Raw genomic sequence first — 15,007 nt, forward strand, 5'->3', positions numbered from 1 at the left:
AACACACACACACAAACAATTAGATGATGTATTTAGTCAGTCTAAAAATCTATTTATAACCATGTGTTTAATGCAAAAGTATCATACCTCGGGTAAAGTTTAACCAAACGCAATGGAAAGTTCCTTTGCTTGAGCAATACTTGCTTTTACTGTAAACATTGGTAGAGATTAACCTTCAAAACATGTCCCATCTAGGGCACAATCAGGTCGCCATAGCGATACTGTCATCGTCACATGGTCAACATTCCTACATTTGTAACAGTGTGTCTGACCAGAGATAACAGACGTTAAACTGGGGCTCTTTAACCTGGATGTCCTTTCTAAGACTCAGGTCACTCATGTGATTCAGGGTATTCAGCTGAAGGCCAGAGGGCAGGAACTGTGCGTGCGTGTGTGTATGTGTGTGTGCGTGCAGGGAGGGAGGGAGGGGGGGGGAGGTGAGAGAGAGTTTGTTTGTGTGTGTGCGGGGGTGGGGTGGAGTGGGGTGGGGAGATTAGCAGAGAGAGGCAGAACACAAGGTCTCACTGAGTCTCAGGCCTTGATGTGAGATCATAAGAGCATCACAGAGCAGCAGTGTTGCTCCCATAGTGTAGCCCAGCCCTGGGCCCTGCAGACTGCCCTGGGCCCTGCAGACTGCCCTGGGCCCTGCAGACTGCCCTGGGCCCTGCAGACTGCCCTGGGCCCTGCAGACTGCCCTGGGCCCTTTGCAGACTGCCCTGGGCCCTGCAGACTGCCCTGGGCCCTGCAGACTGCCCTGGGCCCTGCAGACTGCCCTGGGCCCTGCAGACTGCCCTGGGCCCTGCAGACTGACCTGGGCTCATTCATTCAGTCCCCCAAAAACCTGTTGTGAGACTGTTGGGAAATGGGATCAAATCTGTGCAATTAAACGTATCTTAGAAAGAGATATGGAGAGGTTTGATTGACTTGAAGAAGATGGACTTTGGAGTCATAAGCCGTGGATGTAACGACCACTCTGGTCTCCTTCCTTCTCCAGGTACCCCAACGTGAACATTCACAACTTCACTACCAGCTGGAGGGACGGCATGGCCTTTAACGCCCTCATCCACAAACACAGGTACAGTCTACATCATACTAGATCTACACAACACAACCATCATCCACAAACACAGGTACAGTCTACATCATACTAGATCTACACAACACAACCATCATCCACAAACACAGGTACAGTCTACATCATACTAGATCTACACAACACAACCATCATCCACAAACACAGGTACAGTCTACATCATACTAGATCTACACAACACAACCATCATCCACAAACACAGTTACTGTCTACATCATACTAGATCTACACAACATAACCTTCATCTACAAACGTAAACATACATACACAACTCAAATGTCTGGCCTAATTGTTGAGACCATGAGTTACTAGAGGATTGAATATAAAACTTTTGTCTGTGTGTGCAAATCTCTAGACCGGACCTGATTGACTTTGACAAGCTGAAGAAATCTAACGCCCACCACAACCTCCAGAATGCCTTCAACCTCGCTGAGCAGCACCTGGGCATTACTAAACTACTGGACCCAGAGGGTTAGTCTGTCACACACACACACAGTTCTCCACTAAAGGCTTACCTTCCAACAGCAGCCCTGGGTTGTTCAGGGTGTATAAGAACATGTAACAGACCCCACACTCCAGCCCCAGTGCTGTCTGGTCTGATAAATCAGCAGCGCTGTAGAACCTGCTGGAAAAGGCAGTGCTTCTGAGGCCCAGCAGGAAGCTCTCTCTCTGCCGCCGGGGAACAAAGACACCCAGGCGTGAGAACAAGCTCTCTGCCGTTGTTTTGACAGGAAAAAAAGGCACGGTGCTTTCCTTTCTCTTTCTGTCTGATGTTCATGTTCTCTTTCTTTACTGTACTCTCTCTGTCTTTCTCTCACGTACACACACTTCCCTCGTGAATCCCATTTTTGTTCAGAAAGCCAGGCCCGAGACAGCTGAGTGATGCTTGTTTGTTTCTCATAGAGGTGTGTGTGTGTGTGTGTGTGTGTGTGTGTGCGCACACCCCACAGACATCAGTGTGGACCACCCAGATGAGAAGTCCATCATCACCTACGTTGTGACCTACTACCACTACTTCTCCAAGATGAAGGCCCTGAAAGTGGAGGGCAAACGCATCGGGAAGGTGAGGGGTCAGGGGTCAGGGGAACACCTGGTTCACAGCAGGACGAGGCGTTGACCTGGCCTAGGCAAATACACAGTCCCTGTATGACACACAGTATTGTAATACAGAACAGGAGTTTAGACACCCCAGACCTTTCCTGTTGGCCATACCTTCCTTAACAAAAATCCCTAAATATATAAGAAATACATCAACCACTTCAGGGTGGCAGTGATTTGGTGTGTCATGCTTTTTCTCCTTGGTCGTCAGGTCCTTGACAACGCCATCGAGACAGAGAAGATGATTGAGAAGTACGAGTCTCTGGCCTCCGACCTGCTGGAGTGGATCGAGCAGACCATCATCATCCTCAACAACCGCAAGTTTGCCAACGCCCTGGTGGGGGTGCAGCAGCAGCTGCAGGCTTTCAACACCTACCGCACGGTGGAGAAGCCTCCCAAGTGAGTCTCGCCACAACTGCAGTTTGTCGTCTGACTTACGGGAATAGCTGAGGGGGATATACCAGCAGTGAGCTGTGTCTTTTTCGTGTTAAGTATCCACCCGAAGACTCGGGTGTATCCGTCAAACCAACGCTGTTGTCCTTCCTGCCCTCTGTGCGCCCCAGGTTCACAGAGAAGGGGAACCTGGAGGTGCTGCTCTTCACCATCCAGAGCAAGATGAGAGCCAACAATCAGAAGGTCTTCATGCCCCGCGAAGGCAAGCTCATCTCTGACATCAACAAGGTGAGCCCTGGATCCACCCCCTCCTCCCCCCCCACCCTCTCTGATGTCATCATAGTGCGTCGCATCTCAAGTGCAGCCCGGTCACTGCAGGCGTTGTCGTTCCCCTGTCTGAAGCGGAACGACAAGCTTGGTCTGTTCAGACCAGGAAGTGCTCCCTCTAGAGGCAGACTAAGTCCACTCAGGAACGGTCTGAGTATTCTGTTGCATTCACAATCAGGCTTATTTCAAAGCCTTATGCTAAACCAACAGCAAACGCTACTTAGAAACCCATTATGTCATTGTCTCCATTAGATTAGGTGGGATTAAGGTGACAGACAGGCAGTTTAAAGAGGGATCGTCTGGTTGATGGAGCAGACGGGGAAAAGTGAATGGAAAGCCACAGGCTTAGTTTACCCAAGGTCAATTTAATAACCGATTGGCAAGTCTTTTTACAGACGGGCCTCGTTGATTGACGGCGTGTTTAGACTAAGGCTAAACATAGATTGAACATCAACAAGGACTCTTATTTTGACACTGTCCTCTGTGTAAACACATTATCGTTTGAACTGTCGTGTTGAAACATTAACGGTGAGTGTGAACAATAAACAGCGAGTGACGTGTGTGTGTGTGTGCCAGGCGTGGGAGCGCCTGGAGAAGGCGGAGCATGAGCGCGAGCTGGCTCTGAGGACGGAGCTGATTCGCCAGGAGAAGCTGGAGCAGCTGGCGCGCCGCTTCGACCGCAAGGCTGCCATGAGAGAAACCTGGCTGAGTGAAAACCAGCGGCTCGTCTCTCAGGTAACGCAACCATGGACACACACACACACACCCCCCCCTACACACACACCCGCATGCATACACACACACATACATATAGCACTCTGCTCTGTCAATAGCCTGTGGGCTTTCTCTTGTTGACTCGTGAAAATAGTTTAACTATGAATCAAACATGTCAGTGTATGCCCCTAACTCTCCTCCTCTATGCCCTCCTCTCCCTCCTCTCCCTCCTCCCCTCCCTCCCTCTCCTCCCTCCCTCCCTCCCTCCCTCCCTCCCTCCCTCCCTCCCTCCCTCCCTCCCTCCCTCCCTCCCTCCCTCCCTCCCTCCCTCCCTCCCTCCCTCCCTCCCTCCCTCCCTCCCTCCCTCCCTCCCTCCCTCCCTCCCTCCCTCCCTCCCTCCCTCCCTCCCTCTCTCTCTCTCTCTCTCCTCCCTCCCTCTCCTGCCTCTCTCTCCTCCCTCCCTCTCTCTCCTCTCTCTCCTCCCTCTCTCTCCTCCCTCTCTCTGTCTCCAGGACAACTTTGGGTTCGACCTGCAGGCGGTGGAGGCCGCCACCAAGAAGCACGAGGCCATTGAGACGGACATCGCGGCCTACGAGGAGCGCGTGCGGGCCGTGGTGTCCGTGGCCAGGGAGCTGGAGGCGGAGAACTACCACGACATCAAGCGCATCACGGCGAGGAAGGACAACGTGAACCGCCTGTGGGAGTACCTGCTGGAGCTGCTGAAGGCCCGGCGGCTGCGGCTGGAGATGAACCTGGGGCTGCAGAGGGTGTTCCAGGAGATGCTCTACATCATGGACTGGATGGACGAGATGAAGGTGGGTGGGGCGGGGGGAGGTGGAGGCCAGGGGCGTCCGTTTGTTTTCAAATGTGGGGGGGAGAGAGGGGGGACGTAACACCCATGTATAATGAGACGTCGGCTGCTGGGTGGAGGGATGTGAGAGAGGGGTCGGGAGGTGGTGAGGCTGGTGTTGGAGACACTGGCCAGGTCGCCTCCTTCAGTGCAGCCCTCTGACCGTTGTGACCCTGACCTTTGACCCCTCCTCCCTGCAGATGCTGCTGCTGTCCCAGGACTATGGGAAGCACCTGCTGGGTGTGGAGGACCTGCTCCAGAAGCACGCCCTGGTGGAGGCCGACATCGCCATCCAGGCCGACCGCGTCAAGGCCGTCAACAACAACGCTCAGAGGTTCGCCGTCGACGCAGAGGGTGAGTCAGACGCACGAAAACCTGCGCTTAAACATCACAAGTTCAGAGACAAACTCTCATACTCAACCACAGATGCTGACAGATGCTCGCCCTCTCTCTCCCCGACTCGCCCTCTCTCTCCCCGACTCGCCCTCTCTCTCCCCGACTCGCCCTCTCTCTCCCCGACTCGCCCTCTCTCTCCCCGGCTCGCCCTCTCTCTCCCCGACTCGCCCTCTCTCCAGGCTACAAGCCGTGCGACCCCCAGGTGATCCGTGACCGCGTGGCCCACATGGAGTTCTGCTACCAGGAGCTGAGCCAGCTGGCCGCCGAGCGCCGCGCCCGCCTGGAGGAATCCCGCCGCCTGTGGAAGTTCTTCTGGGAGATGGCGGAGGAGGAAGGCTGGATCCGGGAGAAGGAGCAGATCCTGTCCTCCGAGGACTGTGGCAAGGACCTGACGGCAGCCCTGCGTCTGCTGAGCCAGCACAAAGCCTTCGAGGACGAGACGATCGGCCGAGCCGGACACCTGCAGCAGACCGTGCGCCAGGGGGAGGATCTTGTGGCGGACAACCACTTTGGCTCCGATAAGATCAAAGAGCGCATCGCGGACATCCAGGAGCAGTGGGCGGGGCTGGAACGCTTGTCGGCAGTCAGGTGAGGAAACCCTTTTGCGAGGGCCGAAGTTTTCGAATAGGCTCGCTGACGTTGGTGGTGCGACGTAGTAATGCTCCGGTTGTGGGTCAAAAGATCAACCGGGCTCGGATAAAAGCGTTGCAGCTGAATGGCCTGCCCGGCACCATGTCTACGTCCACAGGAAGACCCGCCTGCAGGAGGCCTGCAACCATCACCAGTTCCTGACCGACGCCGACGACATCGACGCCTGGATGCTGGACGTGCTCCGCATTGTGTCGAGCGCCGACGTGGGCCACGACGAGTTCTCCACGCAGGCCCTGGTCAAAAAGCACAAGGACGTGGCTGAGGAGATCGCCAGCTACCGGCCCGTCATCGACGCTCTGCACGAACAGGCCCGCACGCTGCCCGAAGAGCAGGCCAACTCTGAGGAGGTGGGTGGACGGATGGATGGAGCAATGACTGAACAGACAAATGTGTGTGTGTGTATATATATATATATACACATGGCGTCGGGAGTCAGGTGGCTGAGCAGTTAGGGAATTGGGCTAGTAATCAGAGGGTTGCCTCGGGGGGGAATGTCCCTGTACTTACTGTAACAAGGGACAATACACACAAATGGACATCATGTCCCCAACATATCTCTCTCTCCGCTCTCTCCGCGTGGCGTGCAGGTGCAGGCCCGCCTGTCGGGCATCGAGGAGCGCTACAAGGAGGTGGCCGAGCTGACCCGTCTGAGGAAGCAGGCGCTGCAGGACGCTCTGGCGCTCTACAAGATGTTCAGCGAGGCCGACGCCTGCGAGGTGTGGATCGACGAGAAGGAGCAGTGGCTCAACAGCATGGAGATACCTGAGAAGTTAGAGGACCTGGAGGTCGTACAGCACAGGTGAGACACACACAAACACACACACACACAAGTCAACCCACACAGCTGGTGAGCCACTCTGACACTGCAAATGGCACAGTGTTGAGCAGTTTTTTTAGTTTTTTTTACTCATACGGTTGCCAAGTTGGTTCCAGCGTCTGTGACAGACGGACGGATATCCGTAGGTTGCCAATTCAGCTACAGCTCAGTAGCAGTGCTGTGAGAAATAGACAAGTTTGGGCCACAATAAGATGGATTGGGACAGCAAATAGTGGGAACCAGACTCCTATAACTGTGGAGAGCAAACCGCAATGTTGAAAAGGCAGTAATTATCCAATAGGCTCCTCTCTCGAAGAGAATAAACAGGCTAAGTGGTTTAGACAGCGGTTGGAGGGATGTTTACTACAGAGAGGGTTGTCTAGTTTTAGACAAGCACTGTTCTCCACACTGTTTACTCACAAAACGTTAGATTGAACTGCTTCCACACTACCTGTTAGAGCCAATGCTCATCTTGTAACTACCATACTATTTAGTTTTTTCTTGCTATTCTATGCCACAATCCACCTCACATCAACGTATCTTAAGAAAATGTCTGTTTTAGTTTTATTTAAGTGTAAGGGAGGGAGAGAACACATGTTTTCATTTAACAAACACAATCTCCATCATCAACGCCTCGACGTTGAAATCACTTGAACTGCCAGTATTTTTTTGAACTGCACTTTGTTTTTATAGCCACTACTACGTCACTGTTTCATTGTGTGTGTATGTGTTGGCAGTTGAAATATGTCTACAGCTCAACTAAAAACAAACATTAAAACATTAAACATTCCTCCCATCTCCACCTCTTCTTCCCTCCCCCTCTCCGCTGTTCCCTTCTGCTCTCCTCTCCCTTCCCTTCCCCTCCTCCCCTCCCCTCCCCTCCCCTCCCCTCCCCTCCCCTCCCCTCCCCTCCCCTCCCCTCCCCTCCCCTCCCCTCCCCTCCCCTCCCCTCCCCTCCCCTCCCCTCCCCTCCCCTCCCCTCCCCTCCCCTCCCCTCCCCTCCCCTCCCCTCCCCTCCCCTGTCCAGGTTTGAGAGTCTGGAGCCCGAGATGAACAACCAAGCCTCCCGTGTTGCTGTGGTGAACCAGATTGCCAGGCAACTAATCCACAGTGGTCACCCCAGTGAGAAGGAGATCAAAGCCCAGCAGGATAAACTCAACACCAGGTACAGCAATTACCTCCAATTTCATCTGCTGTAACTACAGTCTACTGTCATACGAATAGACCAGCAGGAACAACAATAACCACTAATATTATCTCTGTAACTACAGTTAACTATCACATTGAAAATAATGGATGTTGATGCCAATGTGATGTACAGTCCTGTTATACTTGACCCAAAGTACTTTTGTTCTGTCCAGGTGGAGCCAGTTCAGAGACCTGGTGGACCTGAAGAAGGACTCCTTGAACTCGGCTCTGGGCGTGCAGAACTACCACCTGGAGTGCAACGAAACAAAGTCCTGGATCCGCGAGAAGACCAAGGTCATCGAGTCCACACAGGAGCTGGGCAACGACCTGGCGGGCGTCATGGCTCTGCAGCGCAAGCTCACCGGCATGGAGCGCGACCTGGCCGCCATCGAGGACAAGCTGGGCGACCTGGGAAAGGAGGCGGAGCGACTGGCCGCTGAGCACCCCGACCAGGCCCAGGGCATCACGGGAAGGCTGGGCGAGTGCACGGGCGTGTGGGACGAGATGAAGGGCACGCTGAAGAACCGCGAGGAGTCTCTGGGCGAAGCCAGCAAGTTGCAGCAGTTCCTCCGCGAGCTGGACGACTTCCAGTCCTGGCTGTCGCGCACCCAGACGGCCATCGCCTCCGAGAACATGCCCAACACCCTGACCGAAGCCGAGAAGCTGCTGGCTCAACACGAGGGCATCAAGAACGAGATCCGGAACTACGAGGAGGACTACCAGAAGATGCGGGACATGGGGGAGATGGTGACACAGGGCCAGACGGACGCCCAGTACATGTTCCTCCGCCAGAGGCTGCAGGCGCTGGACACGGGCTGGAACGAGCTGCACAAGATGTGGGAGAACCGGCAAAACCTGCTGTCCCAGTCCCACGCCTACCAGATGTTCCTCCGGGACACCAAGCAGGTTGAGGCCTTCCTCAACAACCAGGTACGCGCTGCTGTCAGGCAGTACGCTCTGTAGACGGGGGGGTGGGGGACGTGCATCACTGATGCTGTAGCTGCGATCTACGATGAAGGATGATCCACTCCTCCCACAATTCACACTCCGGACCTGTTTTTTCTCCCTCCCACTCTCTACTGTCTCCTTCCCCCCATCCCTCCGTCTCCCAGGAATACGTCCTGGCCCACACGGAGCTGCCCACCACCCTGGAGGGGGCGGAAGGGGCCATCAAGAAGCAGGAGGACTTCATGACCACCATGGACGCCAACGAGGAGAAGATCAACGGCGTGGTGGACACGGGCCGCCGGCTGGTGGGCGACAGCAACGTCAACGCCGAGCGCGTCCAGGAGAAGGTGGACTCCATCGATAAGAGGTGCAGAACCGGGTGGACGAGGAAACACAGCTGTGACTCGTATCACAGCTCACAAGTGGCCGGGAGAACTGGAGTGATATCGGATCTTGGGGCTTGTGGGGTAGTGTTAGCCTCACTGGGCTTAATTAACTTAATGTGTGTGTGTGTGTGCGCGCAGGCATAAGAAGAACCGCGAGGCAGCCAGTGAGCTGCTGGCGAAGCTGAAAGACAACAGAGACCTGCAGAAGTTCCTCCAGGACTGTCAGGAGGTCAGACACAAGCGCCACACACACACACACACACTCATGCAACATTCATACCTCAAATCAGATTTGTGCCTTTTGCTTGTGTACATGTACGACTCATGATGTCTCCTGTGTGTGTGTAGCTGTCCCTGTGGATCAACGAGAAGATGCTGACAGCCCAGGACATGTCTTACGACGAGGCCAGGAACCTCCACAGCAAGTGGCTCAAACACCAGGCCTTCATGGCTGAACTGCAGTCCAACAAGGAGTGGCTGGACAAGATCGAGAAGGTCAGTCAGAGGGAGGGAGGGAGAGGTGGACGAGTAGAGGGGAGACTGGGAAGGAGGGATGGATGGATGGAGGGAGATGGGTAGAGGGGAATGGGTAAACAAATCGAGGACAGGCCAAAGTACCACACTACACAGAGGAGAATGTGTGTTAAAAGTGTGTGTAAATTATGGATAACGGTGTGCCACTAACTGTAGACCTGTTGTTATTACCGCTCAGCCATGGTGACCTTTGACCTCTCCTCTTCCTCCAATCCCAGGACGGGCAACAGCTGATGACAGAGAAGCCGGAGACTGAGCCAATGGTGAAGGAGAAGCTGGCAGCGCTCCAGAAGATGTGGGAGGACCTTGAGTCGACCACCCAGACCAAGGCCAAGTGCTTGTTCGATGCCAACAAGGCGGAGCTTTTCACCCAAAGCTGCGCCAACCTGGACAAATGGCTGGTCGGCTTGGAAGGCCAGATCCAATCAGACGACTACGGCAAAGATCTGACCAGCGTCAACATCCTACTGAAGAAACAGCAGGTACAGAACAGGCTGCCAGCAGTCAATAAGTCTGTCAGGAATTTGAGCATCCCTAGAGATGATGACTTCCCTAGTCTGTGACATTCACTATCCCATTTCAGTATTGACACCATACTTCCCCCCCCTGAACAGTATCTGCAAATGGGCCTTTGTAGTCTCAGTTTGACATACTAGTTTCCCTTCCTCATTAAAAAGCTTTTACTGTACGTACAGCAATACCTGAAGAAACTTGCAGGTGTGGTTTAGATATATCCATGGTGTAGCAGAGAAACAGACTAGTGTGGCGCTGGCTCAGTCTATGTAGACTCTTCATTCAGACAGTATCAGCCAGGGGAGTTCTTGCGAGCAGACACACCTGCCATTATATAACAGCCTGTACTACACACACACACACAGGAGGACTAATACACACACACACACACACGCATGCGTACACACACATAGTTATGCAATCTCTCCCTCGCCTTGATGTGTAAAAGAGCGGGCTCGTGCCCGGGAGATGAATTCACGCTGTGTGTGTGTGTGTGTGCAAAACTCACAGCGAGAGTGTGATGGAGTGAAACGGCAAGGGCTGCTGAAGATTCCAGGAGTACACATGATGTGTTCAACAATGAGATCATACAGTAGATCAAACAGCCACTGCTGTAGTGAAACTGAAACCCACGTTGTGTGGGTGGGTGTGTGCGCGTTCGCATCATTACGGCAGTGAACTAGATTAAGGAAGAGAGAGAAAGAGAGGGAGGCAGCATCACTGGCGCACAGATCAAAAAGAGAGAGAGAGGAAGAGGAAGAGAGAATTACGGGACACATTAGTTCCTTTAGCCTGAGCTCAAGAGAGCATGCTATCCTGTGGCTCTGTCATCGCTTTCTCCCTCTCTTTCTGCCCTTCTTATCCTTCCTGTGCCCTTTCCTCCGGCCTGATTCCGGTCCCCGGACTGGCCTCTGTCTTGGCTTGACCCCGTGCGTGTGTCCTCCTCCTCCAGATGTTGGAGAGCCAGGTGGAGGTGCGTCAGAGGGAGGTGCAGGAGCTGCAGGGCCAGGCCCAGGCCCTGAGTCAGGAGGGCAAGGACTCGGACGAGGTGGACGGCCAGAGACGCACCGTGGAGAAGAAGTTCCAGGAGCTGCAGGAGCCCATCATGAAGAGGAGGGATAACCTGATGGCCTCCCGCGAGATCCACCAGTTCAACAGGGACTTGGAAGATGAAATAGTATGTTGTTGATTTCCCTCTTCTGTGTTTCATATCTGCATTTTGGTGTGTGTGTGTGTTTGCCAGTATGTAAGAACAATAGCTTATTGGGGAATGTAAGTGTTTATTACATTTATGCAATTCAGAATTAAGACAGTAATTTTAGAAAGTCTAATTGTCTCTGGAAAGCTTGTGGGTAAAAAAAAAAAAAAAAGAAGCCAGCCTTATGGCATGTGTTAACTCTGAGAACTCTGTAGCGAGTTGTTTTCTGATCTCTGGAGAGATCAGACGTTTTTCTATTTTTCACTTCAGTTTGTTTGTCTCCTCCTCTGAGACGGGTGCTTGTGCCACATCTGACAGAAGGTTTAGGCCCGAGGCTAATAATATAAGACTGCCTGTTAAAGAAAGGACTGAACTCAATTAGCGGAAAACTTTTAGTTTGAAATGCACTGCTCACTTCAGTTACGCATCATCGCTCAATACTAAACGCACTGTGTGTGTGTGTGTGTTCTTCCTAGCTGTGGGTGGAGGAGAGGATGGCTCTGGCTACGTCCACAGACCACGGGAACAACCTCCAGACCGTCCAGCTCCTCATCAAGAAGAACCAGGTGAGACAGACCCACATCTCCCACGTCCTAGAGCTCACTCTCTCCACAGCATAATGCGCCTAAACGTCTTCACCCCAGCTGAAACATTGACCCCCACCCCTGTCCTCTCCAGACCCTCCAGAAGGAGATCCAGGGCCACCAGCCGCGCTACGACGACATCTTCGAGCGCAGCCAGCAGGTCCTGCGCGCCGACAGCCCCAACGGCGACCTGATCCGCCAGCGGCTGGACGACCTGCAGCGCCTGTGGGCCCAGATGAAGGCCGAGACGGAGAATCGCCACGGGCGCCTGGAGGAGGCCCACAAGGCCCAGCAGTACTACTTTGACGCTGCCGAGGCCGAGGCCTGGATGAGTGAGCAGGAGCTGTACATGATGTCAGAGGAGAAGGCCAAGGTGAGGGGGGAACTGGAAGGCCAAGGTGAGGGGGGAACTGGAAGGCCAAGGCGAGGGGGGAACTGGAAGGCCAAGGTGAGGGGGGAACTGGAAGGCCAAGGTGAGGGGGGAACTGGAAGGCCAAGGTGAGGGGGGAACTGGAAGGCCAAGGCGAGGGGGGAACTGGAAGGCCAAGGTGAGGGGGGAACTGGAAGGCCAAGGTGAGAGTGGAGGGGGAAGGGGGCTGAGGGCCGGCTATGTGCGTTTAGTTTGAGGTTTTTGATGGTGAGGGTAACTGGACGCCAGCCTGACTTAATGCCAGCGAAGGCCTTGACAGGAAGTGGGTGGCGGAGGAAATCGTGGGTGCTATTTAGTCCTGATCTGCAGGACAGAGGATGTTGTCGGTGGACGAGAGCTATAGATAGAAGTGGGAGGTCTACCAGGTCGTGGTAGTTAACTCATAAACCCATGTCATCCTTGTCATTTGGGTTACATTCTCCATTTAGTGGCTCGTTAGGCGTGCTGCATGTTCCCGTTTCACTTCTGTGTTTGACAGTTGTTCCTCTACCGACCTCAATGACTCTCAACAGTAACCTTGTACAGTCGGTAGACTGCCTGTTTCCGACGTTGTCCCTCCCTCCCTCCGCAGGATGAACAGAGCTCCGTGACCATGCTAAAGAAGCACCACATCCTGGAGCAGGCGGTGGAGGACTATGCAGAGACTGTGCACCAGCTCTCCCAGACAAGCAGGGGCCTGGTGGCCGCAGAGCACCCAGAGAGGTGAGGGGTCAGGGGTGAGGGGCCAGCCGTAGCTCTCCAGGCGGTCCTACCAGGTGGATGAGTCGGAGGGACCCGGGTCAGTGTTGGGTCGGTCAGGAATGAGAGCTTTTTTTTTTTTTTTTTTTTTACTCGTCTTGTCCTTTTTCTCCTCCCCATTTATTCCTCCGCCTCGCACCTCTCCAGCGAGCGTATCGGCATGCGCCAGTCCCAGGTGGACAAGCTTTACGCCGGCCTGAAGGACCTGTCAGAGGAGAGGCGGGGCAAGCTGGACGAGAGGCTCCGCCTCTTCCAGCTCAACAGGGAAGTGGATGATCTGGAGCAGTGGATTGCCGAGCGTGAGGTTGTGGCCGGGTCGCACGAGCTGGGGCAGGACTATGAACACGTCACGGTACGCTAAACCGCCAACCTCAGAGTTTAGCTAGGGCGTGACGGCAACAGGCCACATTTTCTATTAAAGACAGTGTGTTCGACATTTGACTGCTTTATTGGATAGATCGAGATCTTTGTGACACCTGTTTCCCCCTGACTGAATCCCTGTGTGTGTGTTTCCCAGATGCTGCAGGAGCGTTTCCGGGAGTTCGCCCGTGACACGGGCAACATCGGCCAGGAGCGCGTGGACGCCGTCAACCAGCTGGCCGACGAGCTCATCAACTCGGGCCACGCCGACGCCGCCACCATCGCCGAGTGGAAGGACGGGCTGAACGAGGCGTGGGCGGACCTGCTTGAGCTGATCGACACGCGCACGCAGATCCTCGCAGCCTCCTTCGAGCTGCACAAGTTCTACCACGACGCCAAGGAGATCCTCAACCGCATCCTGGACAAACACAAGAAGCTTCCGGAAGAGCTGGGCCGGGACCAGAACACGGTGGAGACCCTGCAGAGGATGCACACCACCTTCGAGCACGACATCCAGGCCTTGGGCACCCAGGTACAGAAACACACCAAACGACATTGGAGTGACCTATGAACCCTTTCTGCCAGATCTCTCTAACACCAAATATAATAGCAGTCTAAATTTTTCAGACAAAATATATCAGTTTCTCTAACCACTAAGCTATCCCCCCCGTGTTTCTCCCAGGTGCGCACATTGCAGGAGGACGCCGTGCGTCTGCAGTCGGCCTACGCCGGGGACAAGGCCGACGATATCCAGAAGCGCGAGGGGGAGGTACTGGAGGCGTGGCGCGTCCTGCTGGAGGCCTGCGACGGGCGCCGCGTCAAGCTGCTGGACACTGGAGACAAGTTCCGCTTCTTCAGCATGGTCCGAGACCTCATGCTGTGGATGGAGGACGTCATCCGCCTCATCGAGGCCCAGGAGAAACCCAGGTGGGTGGGTGGGTGGGTGGGTGGGAGGGAGGGAGGGAGGGAGGGAGGGAGGGAGGGAGGGAGGGAGGGAGGGAGGGAGGGAGGGAGGGAGGGAGGGAGGGAGGGAGGGAGGGAGGGAGTTTAGTACTGAATGATAAGGTCAAGCTCCAAAGCTGCCATACAGTGGAGATGTAAAGGCTTAGATCGGAGGTATTTTCAGCATACAGACACAAATCAACTTGCAACTTTTACAAGCTTAAGCATTGATTAATCGTATGAGATTATCTGTTTTAGATGTTTCAGATGAAAAATTGTGTAGTCAAGGTAGATTATTCTGCTACAAGTCTACTCGTTGTACAGTACACTGTCACCGTGCCCGACCCCTCCCCATCCATAACAAAGGCTGGCCAGGTGAGAATAATCTGCATAGTCTTCTTCTAAGCAGCTTTGGTCAACACTCTCCAGCTTATCCTCTCACACTTCTCCACTGGGGTTTACCTACGTAATCCCCAATGTTCCCAACCCTTATTGTGATTCACAAAGTTATCCCTGATAAAGACTCACGTTAACAGCCTCCCACAATGGCACACACACACACACACACACACACCCACACACACACACACACCCACACACACCCACATACACACACACACAAACACCCCCCCACACACACACAACCCCCCTTCCCACACCCCCCCACACACACAGAGATAACATGGTGCTGATGTGATTACGGAGGCGTTGCTGCTCTATGCTGAGGTGCTTGTTTGGCAGATGGGCTGGGAGTGCCTACGCCCCTGGTGCCTCCTCTTGTATACACTGGGAAGCTGTTGGAGAAAACAATAGGCTCTCAAAGCCGTTTGTGGTTTCCTGGAGAGGG

The 15,007-nt window shown here is 54.2% G+C and overlaps 1 protein-coding gene across 6 annotated transcripts in view; it reads left to right on the forward strand.

Moving 5' to 3' along the window:
- The window catches only part of LOC146268529 (spectrin beta chain, non-erythrocytic 1), a 63,496-nt gene that overhangs the window by 40,812 nt on the left and 7,677 nt on the right, over positions 1 to 15,007 (forward strand). For all 6 annotated transcript variants that reach the window (XM_084708847.1, XM_084708848.1, XM_084708849.1 and 3 more), the window contains 24 exons: positions 995 to 1,075; positions 1,449 to 1,564; positions 2,044 to 2,156; positions 2,403 to 2,590; positions 2,755 to 2,872; positions 3,488 to 3,646; positions 4,138 to 4,440; positions 4,676 to 4,829; positions 5,051 to 5,459; positions 5,620 to 5,869; positions 6,110 to 6,321; positions 7,367 to 7,504; positions 7,701 to 8,457; positions 8,640 to 8,842; positions 9,000 to 9,090; positions 9,210 to 9,356; positions 9,614 to 9,877; positions 10,861 to 11,085; positions 11,583 to 11,672; positions 11,785 to 12,063; positions 12,692 to 12,822; positions 13,006 to 13,210; positions 13,376 to 13,750; positions 13,901 to 14,145. In XM_084708847.1, the coding sequence (XP_084564973.1) occupies positions 995 to 1,075; positions 1,449 to 1,564; positions 2,044 to 2,156; positions 2,403 to 2,590; positions 2,755 to 2,872; positions 3,488 to 3,646; positions 4,138 to 4,440; positions 4,676 to 4,829; positions 5,051 to 5,459; positions 5,620 to 5,869; positions 6,110 to 6,321; positions 7,367 to 7,504; positions 7,701 to 8,457; positions 8,640 to 8,842; positions 9,000 to 9,090; positions 9,210 to 9,356; positions 9,614 to 9,877; positions 10,861 to 11,085; positions 11,583 to 11,672; positions 11,785 to 12,063; positions 12,692 to 12,822; positions 13,006 to 13,210; positions 13,376 to 13,750; positions 13,901 to 14,145 (5,253 nt within the window). The remainder of the gene's footprint in view (positions 1 to 994; positions 1,076 to 1,448; positions 1,565 to 2,043; positions 2,157 to 2,402; positions 2,591 to 2,754; positions 2,873 to 3,487; positions 3,647 to 4,137; positions 4,441 to 4,675; positions 4,830 to 5,050; positions 5,460 to 5,619; positions 5,870 to 6,109; positions 6,322 to 7,366; positions 7,505 to 7,700; positions 8,458 to 8,639; positions 8,843 to 8,999; positions 9,091 to 9,209; positions 9,357 to 9,613; positions 9,878 to 10,860; positions 11,086 to 11,582; positions 11,673 to 11,784; positions 12,064 to 12,691; positions 12,823 to 13,005; positions 13,211 to 13,375; positions 13,751 to 13,900; positions 14,146 to 15,007) is intronic.

The sequence above is a fragment of the Hypomesus nipponensis genome, chromosome 11, assembly GCF_054491055.1.
Source record: "Hypomesus nipponensis isolate SF chromosome 11, ASM5449105v1, whole genome shotgun sequence".
In the NCBI taxonomy this organism is placed as follows: domain Eukaryota; kingdom Metazoa; phylum Chordata; class Actinopteri; order Osmeriformes; family Osmeridae; genus Hypomesus; species Hypomesus nipponensis.